A 13,069-nucleotide genomic window follows, 5' to 3' on the forward strand; every position below is an offset into this window, starting at 1 on the left:
GGGGGATAGCATTACAGGATGGCAAAATCCTACACTAAGCTTGAAACGTCAAGCAGTCTGAAATCAGGAAGTGTCTGAACTAATAATTTTTTTTGCACTTGTGATCTGATCTCTTTAATTTTAAATTCTTTTTATAGTGCATGCGAACAACCACAGAACTTCTCTTTTAGAGGACCCTTAACTTGCTTACTGGATAGAATGAAAGAAGTTCAAAACATGAAATCAGAATTTTATAGAAAGCAAAGCTTTCTCCTAGACTCCTGACTTCGTTTTAACGCCCAGGAAAATTTTGAAGAGAAATCAGAAAGAAGTAAATTCTACCCATTGTCTTTGCCACAGAATTCCTGCATGACTGCTGTAAATTCCTCCTACACATATTTTCAGGATGTTCAAATAGGTATTCTTGGGACCCCACTAGCAGAAGCATTCAATGCTCTTGCAGTTCCAAGTAGGGAACTGGTAGGGAGATCTGTACTTTCAATGTTTAAAGCATCATAAAATTATATGCTTTAGGGGAGGGAGATTAAGAAAGGGCTACAGTTCCAAGGCTTGTCAAAGTTGATATCCACTAGCTGCGAATGTTTGACATTTGTGCTTTAGATTCTTATCTATGTATAGTGAAGAACATCACCACCTCGAATCACAGAAATGTCAAGATGGTAAATTACTTACTTTCTTGAAGCACCAGGGAGCTAATTAGTTCTCTAAAGAAATTCTATAAAGAAAATAATTATTCTCCATTCAGGTCAACGTGCAAATGTTGTAGTAAGAAGACAGAGGGCATGACAGAATGTCTTACACTGCTTCCTATTCAGTACAATAAATGAGAGTACAATTCTGTGGAAACATCCCTATAGTGCTGCAATTAAAAATGTGTACCCTATTTCTTACTTAATAGTGAGGGGGGTTATTAATGAGAAATACTAGCGCCCGTGGTACATACAGAAACCCCAGTGTCTTCACATCAGGACAGAGTAGCTGCTTAAAGGAGACATTTTCAGCAAACAGAGCTTACCTAGATAGTATTTAATGACCTATGATTTTAACCAGGAGATTAAGCCAGTAATCTTATGCTTTCTTGTACTCTGTGATCCTTTCAGCATGATTAAAAGACAGTTATAATGCATAGACAGATATTGGATTGATTATTATGGCACCATAACCTGCCTTGTCATTTCCTAAATCTTTAGTGCCAGATTCAGTCAACAGTCCATGCTTTCTGCAAAGGAAAGGAACAAAATCTTACTTGTTCAGCTACTAGAGATGCAGTTATTTCGGGTACCTTTTCAAGGAAGGCCTTATGTACAGTCCTGCAGGCTTAGAGATATCCAGCACAAGATTATTTTTCTTCCCCACCCCCGTTATGGAGATTCATCTACTCGCAATTAAGGTTGAAGCCAGATTCCTTCTGGAAACTATTTTAACCTACTATTACTCTCCCTCACTAATAGATGATATTTTCATGTGATCACAAGAAAAAATTTTATCTAAAGGGTTGGGGTTTTTCCCCAAAGTTTGCAAATTAGTCCAACAGTTTGAATGTTAACTTTTAAAAATCCCCCCCTCATTCAACTTAAAATACTTCTATATCTCCAAAGAAGAGTCATTATACTTTTCACTTTCCATCTAATAATACTACATGTAAACTCATTTATAGACAATGTTGTGGGTTTGTTTGGGTTTTTTGTTTGTTTGTTTTTTAAAAAGTGCAAAGTTAGAGTTGTATTGACTAAATCTCCATGAGCAGTTTGCCCTCTGGTGACTAACTCTGTGAGAACATAGAAGATTTGTAATAGATATATGAAGACTGGTATGAGTTAACAATGACTGGAATGTTTGCAGGCTCCACAAGAAAAAGCATTAAAAGGGTTAAAAGAAATGGTATGCATTAATTGCAACAGTGCAATGTGATTTCATTCAAATTAAGACGAGAAACAAGCTGGACTAATGACAAAGCGTCAAGAAGATGAAGAAAAGAACTACAATGGTAGAATAACCACATATGGGAAAGAAGAGAACTGAAATTCCAGAATTTTGCCCAAGACCTATGAGGGCCAAGACAATATAAATAAGGAGAAGGTCCCTCACAGCATCCATTCCTCAAGCGTATAAAACGCAAGTCCAAAATCAGCTTCTTGTGATACTAAGGGCTCAAAAGACAGAACTCCTTGCTCTCCATGTCACACACAGGTGATCTTGGCCAGACTACTTGGACATGCATCTTGGGGCTTGTGAGTATATGGGTGTGAAAGCATAGACAGACACAATCAACTTAATTACAGGTTTTGTGAAATAAAATTGCCTTCCTCCTCCATAAGATCTGACACTAATTGTTACACTAGTTTCCTGCACTATCACTAACACTATGGTAGAGTTAGGGGGTGAGGTGGGGGGGTGAGGGTGGTGGGTGAATCTGCATTACATACAACCAAAGGATCAAGCTTCTATCCCAGAGTTTGGGCAATTTACTCAGCCTGAGGGCCTTGACTGACTTTGAAGACATCCAATTTGTATTTTAATCTAATATGTGCTAATGGCATGCTTACTTCAAGCTGATTTGAAAAAGGAAAATACAGATATTGTTCCTCAAAATAACCTTTTGTTTCCCAAGATAGGGCTCTCAATTTATCTCCTTAGATGACCACTGTTACTGTCCTGAACATCATACATATTTTATCTTCACAAACATTCCAGTGAAGCAGGAAAATATTATCATCTCTCAGTAACTAACGAGGAACAGGAGTAGAAGACAAAAAAAAGTGACTTGTCTAGTATCACAAAGAAATACTTGTTGACTGTGAGAAGGAAATCAGGTCTCAAGTTCCTAGCTAGCTGTCTAGCTGCTAGATCACATTCCTTTCATATAAAATGGATAGACAATTGAAAAGTCATCAGTTAACATTTTGTTCTATAATCCAGACCATGTTTTTCCTGTACACCTGCTTACCTAACAGCTTAAACCACCTTAGCAAAGAGTTATACTTCCCTTACACCTATCTGCTGAGCTAAGAAGTTTTCACAAGGGAGATTTTTCTTGGTCTTGCCTTGCTTGTGTATGCAAGGGCTGTTGAAATGTTGTTAGTCAATCGCCATGACTGTTCACCTAAACTCCTTCTCAGTGTCCTTAGCTGAAGGTTGTTGGTGGACAGTAACTTCTTCCCATTGAAGATGCACAAGCATGTAGAACATGCAAGTTAGAGTGAAGAGGGAGGAAAGGAAACATTGGGGCTGGAATGCAAGAAAGAACGGCAAAGTAGAGTTAACTTCTAAAATCATTGTTGTTTCTTGCTTGAGTTCACCAGGGAGTTTAGTTAGTGTAAAGACCAGTAGAATGCTAGATAATTTCTGCAAAAATCACAAATACTGATGGTCATAGAGATACCCTTTTCCCAGTTACCTTGAAACAGTAGAACAACAATGAGCCCTTCCTCATGGTCACCTAGCACATAAACTTAGTACTCTTATTTAGTAGGTGTTGCTTCTAGATTCCTTCCCTTCTAAAATACATTTTGAAACGAGCTCTTTTACTACCTGGCACTCTTCCTGTCCTACCTCAGCTTCTTGGGTAGCAGTACAAGGGGAAAGGGAAAGGTTAGCTGTTAGTCCTGTACAATTTTCATGTGGCATTAGCGATTAGAATCCTAGAAAACATGTAGTCAACTTGACAGCTATCCTTGTGCATTCCTAAATACTCCACAGGCAGTACTGCATAACACATCTCCAATGACAAACTAAATTTTATTTGCAAGATGAAACATGAATCTGCATCATACTTCTCAAAGGAATGAGATGAATGTTTCTAAACTGATACTGACCACTCTTCTCAGAGAGAAAGAGTTAAATATCCTCTTTTATTCCCCAAAGGCTGGTGGTCCCACGCAGAGGTGCCATGTTTTATTTAAAACATGCTCTCTCTCAGTAACCACTTGTTCTAATTGGCAAGGCAAGGCTGGGTCCCCAAAGCACATAGCTCATTACATTCAGTTTGGATTACAAAAACACCATGAAACAAACTGCATTGAAATGTACAAATTAACAGCTCAGGAGTGCACGACACGGACATGGAATTAGATTGTAATATGGAACAAACTCCACAGGGAGGCTAAGGAACAAATCACTAGTGTCTCTATAAAGGTTTCCAAACGAGCGAATACACAAAACAGAGCACAGACTTTTCTATAACTCAAGCAAATTGCTAAATGGTAAAAAAAGAAAAACATCCCTTCTCCTATCTTATGCACACATTTATAGGAGAATGGAGTTACAGGAAAGTTTAATAAATTAAACCTGTGGGTTGCACATTCTAAATAGGTAACTCTGCTTTCATGCTGGCAATGTGCAAACATCATGGCAATTAAGTAATATTTCTACACATTTTTTTTACATCATCAGAGAATCTATACACAAGGGACTAAATTACAGCTAGTGTTTCAACGAGTCACTTGGAAAGGTTACAAGTTAGAAGGTGAACAAAATATTAACAAAACAAAGAAATTGGCTTTACCATAAAGAAGAAAACATACTAGAAAACAGAGCTATGAAAAACTAAAAATGCAAGTCTGAGGAAAAAAAAGGGCTGAGCTCTTTTCTTTGCTTTTAGATCAATCTGTACAATGGGACTGGCAATCCCCTGAGATAAGAAAAAGAAAACACATGGAAAATAACAGTGATGTCTTTTAAAGACAGAGGAAAAAATTAAATTAAGACTATTTGGCAGTCTCTTCAGCTAGCCAGTACTGAGAAGAGGTTATATTTTTGTTTGAGCGCAATTTATATTTTTAATAAATGAACCCCAGACTACTAGACTGCAAACTTAGCGAGATGCAATCCAATGAAACAGCCACTAATACCCTACAGGGTAGTCTGCTGGTAGGATTGATTGATGGTAAAATTTTAAAGTTCTTAATTAAAAGGCATTCGATTTTCCTAAACTGTGATGAAAAGATACTTTCAAATGTGACTGCAAAAAGCCCTACTCACTTGAAGTTAGTAGTAGCCAGAAAGAAGAAAAGAGAAAAAGAAAAAAAACTGTCCTACCTCAATACACAACATTTGAGTGCCAGCTGTGAAAGAAATTCTCTTTCTTCCACTAACGATTGCACAGAAATAGAAATACTTCATGGTTCTGTCTTCCATCAGTGCTTGCCCCTTCCCACTATTTTATATGGGGGAAGATGAAGGAGGAGGAAAAAGGAGAAAATAATGGAGCAAATCGAACCAGCAGCTGAGCCATTGGCCCTATTGACAACCTACGTTGCACTGCTGCATACACAATGCCTTCACACAGCCAGGTCCCAGGCAGATGAGGGTTGTGTCTTCCATACAGCATCTTTAACGCCTTTCTATATAACGCATAGCAAAATCCTATCAGTATTGCCACAAAGCAACATAGGAGCCCTGTACTCCACAACTTCCATGCCATGATAGCATAGACAGAGAAAAAAGAGGACCTCTCAAGTAACATTATACTAACTTCACTCAAAATGTGATCTCCATTTAACTCTTAAAACTCCAGCAAGTCTAGAAAGCTTGAGGTATCCTCCTCTCCCATATTTCCAATTCTCCTGTATATATTGAGTACTAGAAACACATAGCACGAATATGCTGGATAATTTGGTTGATGGTACTATTTTTGACAGAAGTAAAACACTTAATCCTAAGCTTAGATAATACAACTATACTTGAATAAACTCATTTTCTATTAATTTGTATTTCCCCTCCAAAACTTTAAGACAAGTTAGGGGAAAAGCAGAAAACTAAAAACATATAAATCCTTTCCAAATCCTTTCACAAAATATTGCCCTGTTCTAACAGCCCAAACAGAGCTATTACTTAGATCTTTACATTTTTTAAAGCCACAGAATAATGCATACTAATAGAGTAAATGTCTTTGGGGTCAGCAGTGCAAATCAAGCTTATAAATAAGTGAAGCCCAACTAAAGTAATTTATCCAATTTTTTTTTCTTAATTCCATTTCATGGTGATTGTCTTTCTCAAGCTTAGCATACATGTCACCTTTTCAAGTTTACTAATTATGCTAAGACATCTTTTCCCTACCAGCCTTCTCGTTTTAAAAATTCTTTGGGCATAGAGTAAAAGAAATTAAATGTATGCCAAACAATATTTAAGTTTATATCTGGAATGTTATCATTCTTTATTAGTAGGTGCTCTAGAATTAGAAATATCTTTGTTGCCACTATAACCAGCTATACAATTTTCCACAAAATTATTTAGCTGCAAGCCTGACTGTGTAATAAAAGTTCAAGATGAAGTTTGATTACTTTCAAGTGCTAGGCAGTGAGCGCTGTTTCTTGTAGTAAGCAGTCCATGTACTTCAAAATACAGACAGACATGAATACAGCAACAAATTCTAGCCTCATGAAGCAACAAATTGAGGCACCAGTTTCCATTAGGAGCCAACAAAGGAAATACCATACTGACAGAGAAACATTCTGTGTACAGATAAAGAAAACTAGCACTTAGTGTTGGTTTCAAACGTCTGAAAATGCTTGCTGCTTTTCTAGCCAAGTACTAAAACAGGTGGATTCACATCAGAAGTTACAAGAATATGGAAAATGCAAACCTAACAGACTATTAATCATTCATTTAGGAATGAAAACTTTATGAAGAAGAGAAGGGCTGAATGAAGCATAATTTATCATACAACATGATACAGCAAAGATGACAGAATTTGAACTAGCAACATGCAAGATGCACCTGTTGAAAAGATTTCCACTAAGCAAGCTGAAAGCTTGACTGAGGATCAAGTTAGCAGTTGATTAACAGCAAAATCTATTTAGGCAGGAACACCAATTTTTGCCAGCTCATGCTTACAGTAGGTGTTATTACTGCCAGACAAGGCAGCACTCTAAATAGCTCCCAGGATTTACAAAGACTGAGAAGAGGAAATTGTGCTATTCAAGTGACTCTGAGTCACACAAAACCCCCAATTTTGTAAGCTCCGAAAACAGGCATGACAAAATAAAGATCAGCAGAAGGGTTAAGATGCAAAAAAACATGAAATAACTCTACAGTCAGACATCTGAGTTAGTTCAGGAAATAGAAAGAATAGGGAATAATCTGAAGATTAGTGTCTCCCCCCGCCCCAGTCAGATCTTTCCAATTCAGGAGAATAAAAGGTACTATTGAAGTTACAAAATTTCATAATCTCGCACAGAGCTAAGTATATGTATTTAAAACATATATGTGGTTCCAGCAATACTGATATCCTACTTGATAGATGGAGATTAAAAATTTATAGTTTTTACTCATCAAGATACCGGTATGTAAAAAAATGTGTTTGATTTCAAACTAAAAATAAAACTGAACTAAGAGTCGAGGCCCCTAAAACTCAGAGAATTCTTGGACTATTTGGTTGAAGTATTTTCTCAAATTAGGTGATGCTGATCTAGCGCTTCATAGACATGAATATTGCATAGCTGGATTAAGGGATGGACACCCACCTCCAGAAGTTTCAATTACATCTTCAGACAGAAGGGCTATGAAATTGATTCACAAATCCATGAATACCCTAATCATCATTTTATCTTCTTCCAGTTTTCCAAGTGTATCTCTCCACCAAACCATCCAGTGCTGCACTTACCTTCAGCTTCACATACTACTGAACAAGCTGAAATCTACTTCCTGCACCCCTTTTTCCAATGCTGATAGCACCACAACACAAATTAAACTTTCTAGACTCACAATCCAATGGATTAAAGGTAGAGTGCATTTTTTGGTGTGATTTAAGTAGAAAGACTAGTTTTACCATTTTCTGTACTTAAATATTTGTTCTTACTCTGTAATAGTTTGTTCTGTGACTGTTCCCAGAGGTTCCAATTAAAATTGAGTTCTTGAGGTACCAGGTGTTGTTTTCATGAATGAGTGTAGAATTCCTGCCTGAAAGAGCCTACTTTTGAAAAGCCAATTTTACAAAGTACTCAAACAATGTCCCTATCTGAAGTCGATATTAAAACTGCTATAAACCTAATGGAAGCAAAGATAGATTAATAAAGAGTACTTTTGAAAAACTTCACTCATCACTGTCCTGTATTTTAATCATTCAGGCTTAGCAGTTTACCATACTGAAAGAAGAGAGGTTGCAGTATTAGCAAAAGATGTGGTGTCACTAAGGGAGATACTCTGGACATAATTTGCATTTTTTTCACTTACCAGCCTATATTCTGATTTAAACCCCCCCCACTCTTTATTGCATTTGTATTCTAGATGTACAAGAAGTCTGAAGCAACTATGCCTTAACCATCTGAAAAGCAAATTTATTTGAAGCAATTTAATATGTAGGATTATACTTGCACTGTATCTGGAGACTCTGAGGCATTGATAGCACATGGTCAGCACTGAATTGGAGACAGAATGTGGTAAAGAACTTTGCAGAAGTACAATTAACTTGAAATTATTTCGGAGAGGCTCTTGAACATTTCAGAGTCTGCTGCTTCTACAGGGCTTAAATAAAACAAGTCAGGTATTCCTTCTTGGAACAGACAGATGGGGTGAAGAGAAGGCAGAGGGCCGAAAAGGATAGCTAACTTCAAGCTCCTCTCCAGTATTTATAAAACTTTACGTGCAAACCAAAAACTAGTCTGCGGCAAATGAACAGCAGATTTGTGGTTGTACAAAAGAGCTTAGTAAACCTTCTAGATCTAGGTCAAAACACTGGGCAATTCTAGGCAAAGGGTTGCATTTAGCTGTGCAGTATCCAACTCACTCTTGCCATAGAAAGCTGAACAACTTAAATCTTTACAATAACCTGTGAAAAGTATTTCCATGTTTAATATAAGAAAATATACAAAAATAGCCAAAACAAGGAATTCCAGTCTCCCTGCTACATAATCTGGTTGCTTTTGCTGTTTGTTTCATCTTTGGACAAATGGGAGTGAAAATTCAGTGAATTTATCTTGATAAGAAATTGAGAAATCACAAGCACTTGGTCAAATAAGAACGCAAACTGACAGCCCCTGACCATTGCCCTTTGCTCCATTTCTGTGCCAGTTAACATCACAGACATCAAACTATGACCATTTTTCCCAGGGGATGGGGAAGAGAGGAAGCGCAGAAGGAAAGAAGAGCTCAGGATCATGTACTTACATACTTGTACATAGTTCAGAAAGTCTGAAAAAACAGTAAAGATAGGAAGGTTCCACGTAGTAACTCATATTGCAATGTAAACCCAACAATGTTTTCATCTCTTGCTGACTTGCTGCCCTTCTCCCCTGATCTATATAAAAAGGTAATGCTTACACAAATCTAAGGGGCTTTGCTGCTGTGTGTGTCTGAAATTAATTTTTAATAAAATAGGAAGACTGGATTCTATCCCTTCCCTCTGAAAAAAAACCCAGGCATTTAACAAAGTTACTAACCTTTTTCGTTGTGCGGATTTCTTTTTTCTAAAATAAAAGAGAAAGGAAATGACGGTCAAGAGAAATAATAATTCCCAATTTTCCCTCATATACAAATCTGCTTCAATCCATTTGAATTAATAACTCGCCTTATTAAAAGAGAAACAATAGGAACTTTTTTCATATCATATCTTTGGAGTGCCCGGAATAGTGAAAAACATATTTCAACAGCTTACTTGCCTAAAATCTTCCTATCTGTGGTGGTTAAATTTACAGAAACAGGAGTATACATCTTTCTATTTCAATACTGTGGCTGGAAACCCAGTATAAAAAAACATGCTAAAAGTATTTCAGTGACATCACACAAAAAGAAGAAGAAAAAAAAGTCTGTTATGTTGGAATGATGACATTGAGAGGTTTTGAGTTACTACTCAAACAAAACTAGTTATTTCCATGGTACATGTTGAAAGAACCATAGTTAAGATCTAAAAAGAGATTAAATTTGCCTTTTTCCATAAAACCTGGTTTTGTTCCAACTAGCAGTAGCTTTAAGTTACCCAAACTCTTCAAAAGTCTTATTTCATTATAACAAACAGGCTGTAAGGAAAGTCTTAAAAATTTTAAAAAAGTAGTCTTCCCACCCAAAAATCACAAAAATAATTAGATACTATCTTGCATTTTTACAATAGAAAAAATGAACTTGATCAGAGGTAATGGCATTTCAGGAGAATTACAGAACAGAAGCCAAGAATTTTTCTTCTTGTTGAAAACAAACAAAACAACAACAAAAAACCTAACAGTAAAACCAAAATAAAAGATGCCTTTGCTTAATGCCTGGTCTGCTGGCTATCAAGTTTTGGGTACCCTGTTAAACTCAGAATATGAGGGATGGGCCATTTTGGTATCTCAGAATCGGAAATTCCACATTTCTGAGGTACACAAACAGAAGTTATTTACAGTGTTAATATGAACATAACAGTTGTACTGAGTCAAATCAAAGACCGAGTAGCTTGCTTCTGACTGTGGTCAGTAGGGAAAGAGTACATAAAAGGACTTGCACTTTCTTCAGTATACCCTTTCCAGTGATCCATGGCTTTGTAAACAGCCAGAGAAATAGATGCATCATTTTGCTAAACAACCTTTGACGACCTTTAATGTTTAATGAAGTGATGATGAACCCAAGATCTGAAGTCTACAAGTCAAAATTCATTTTTTGTAAAAAAACCTCAGAAAAAGCTTTGCAGTTTAAAAAAAAGTTCTGAACTTTTAAATACTGTTTCTGTTCCCCCCAAAGAAATTAAAACCCATGAACTATGACAGCACTTTAATTGCAATTAAAAATAAGTTTACAATACTAAATAATAAAAAAAAATTTCAGAAAGGCAAACCTAGAAGATGCTAACATGAAAAGGTCAATAGCAATTCCTAACATCTTACACCATAGCAATGACCTTGCAATAAGAAAATAATATGTAGCAATTAGAATTAGCCTACTGATGAGCTAGTGATGATTTAACATTTAAGGGCTGCAAGTTAAATAGAAATGGAACAAGTGGTGTTCCATACCAACTCTTCCTTTTAATTTTTTATCCATATCATATTTCAGAGGTTATTACAAAATAAATCCTACAAAATTCCAAATTACAATTCAGACTTAGGCATTTTGAAAGCCACATCAGTCGTATAGGAGCTGTGCTGACAGCAGAGCTCTGTGGTTCAGGGGTGTTCCAGAATTCCATAAACTTCAGGAGCAAGGTTTGATTGGTACATTTACACAAGAGGTTCTTGATTAGCAAATAAATGAGGGACCAAAGTAAGGAAAACCTGATTACATATACACACTGAAGAAAAATAAACCCATGCACAAATCCTAAAGGAGATGCCAACAATGTGGTTTTGATAATCTAACAAAAACACAAAACCTTTTACTGCACTTACCAGCAAAGCATTTGGAACAGAGATTCATAGTCTTGCTGGACCTGAGGCAAAAATAAAAATAAAAAAAAAAAAAAAAAGAGCTAAAAAATTCATTATAATTCTAATCAATACAGGGAATTGGGGGGGGGGGGGGGGGGAGATGAAGCAAGGGTACAGAGAGGGTAAGAACGTAAATGTCTAGGAGTCAAAGATAAGTGGCTAGACGTGGCTGAACTAGGAACAGGGACAAGAGACTTCATATGGCCATCTCTTTCCAATCTAAAGAGCTTCCAAAACATGACTTCCGCACATTTACCTCATATATGAAAATAAGCTTACTCTACCATTAAACGTATATGTTACACACTGATCATTTGGATCTTTCTATTGCAATATGATAATAATGATAGACAGGAAGAACAAATACATTCCACTTGAATATTAGACTCCCCTTGGCAACAGGTCTGCAGTCCTGACAAATCCTGAATACAGTACAGCAATAGAGAGATTAAAGTATTGCACTTATAAGGACACAGACAGATGTGCTCTTGGAAGTCTAGCTGGAATGGCTTAAGAAGTTATTACCTCAAGCTATTCATTACTACCCTCAGCTGCATCCAGCAGTAATCTAAAATAACCTGGCTGACTTTGCACTGACATGGACTAGGACAGTTCATATGATCCATTAGTATGGCTCAACTTTGAGGGCAGCAACTTTCAGCTGAGAGAAAAACAGCTGGAGAACAACAGCAGTATCTTAAGCCTCCCAGATGTCTCCAAAGTGTTTGTGCAATTATGCTACAAGCATTCACCCTCATAAAGAAAGTCAGTAGGCTCACCAAAAAAAAAAAAAAAAAAATATTAAGGCTATAGACCTCTCTCCAGCTACCATGAAACTACCCAAAGCAATACACTATGGGAGAACAAATTTCTCCCAGTTTACAAAAGGTTGTCATCTAACATCACAACATCTCCTTTACAAAGCAAGCTGGAGAATATTCTCAAACGCTCTCTATATGTTGAAATGTCTTTAGGTAAGAGCAACCCAGTTTCTGTGCACACTGCCCAATATTTGATTTGTTCAGCATTCCTGAATCAGCTCCGTCATTATGTATAAGCATTAACAGCATCCTGAGCAGGTCTGAAGGTATATGTTGACAGGCAAGGTTGTACCAAAACTGTCCACGCCCACAAGACCTTTTTGCCTCCTCAGGGCAGCCTCTAGCTGAAAGATATCATTTAGCCAAATTAACTGTATCTTTATCTTTAGAAATAGGCATACACAAAAAAAATTGAGACTACCAAAATAGTTATTTTCTATTTCCAGCCAAACACAGATGGAATTAAGATGAAATCTGCATCTTAAAATACACAAATTATAAAAATCAAAAGTGCTTATTATCTTGAAACAAAAATTGTAACAATTTTTTCAAAGCAGTTAGATCACAAATGAACATACTTGTTAGAATTACAGAATTCCCCCTCTTTCCACTAACAAAGTAAATCCAGACTTAGTCAATCATATCTTAGTATTAGTCATATCAAAACATTACAGATGCTTTTCAATTCATGCACATTTCAAAGCTGGTTTACATCAGGCTCAAGAATTCTAGAACACAGTTCACTGCAGATATGAGACATAAGCGTTTGCCAGCTATAACAAGAGCCACAGACACATGAAAGCTAGTTTTAAATGCAAACAGTATGTGCACAGGAGAAAAGTTAATTCCCAGGAAAAGAAAAGCAGAACAGCATTTTGTAGCCATACAAATACATCATCAAATTGGTATATACCC

At 36.6% G+C, this 13,069-nt stretch overlaps 1 protein-coding gene across 2 annotated transcripts in view; it reads right to left on the reverse strand.

The window, feature by feature from the left end:
• ZFAND3 (zinc finger AN1-type containing 3) overlaps positions 1-13,069 on the reverse strand; it is a 143,309-nt gene that overhangs the window by 94,410 nt on the left and 35,830 nt on the right. For both annotated transcript variants that reach the window (XM_069800379.1, XM_069800380.1), the window contains 2 exons: positions 11,295-11,335; positions 9,378-9,404 (listed from right to left, as the gene is read on the reverse strand). In XM_069800379.1, coding sequence (XP_069656480.1) covers positions 9,378-9,404; positions 11,295-11,335 — 68 coding nt within the window. The remainder of the gene's footprint in view (positions 1-9,377; positions 9,405-11,294; positions 11,336-13,069) is intronic.

Source organism: Haliaeetus albicilla, chromosome 13, assembly GCF_947461875.1.
Source record: "Haliaeetus albicilla chromosome 13, bHalAlb1.1, whole genome shotgun sequence".
NCBI classification, from domain to species: Eukaryota; Metazoa; Chordata; class Aves; order Accipitriformes; family Accipitridae; genus Haliaeetus; species Haliaeetus albicilla.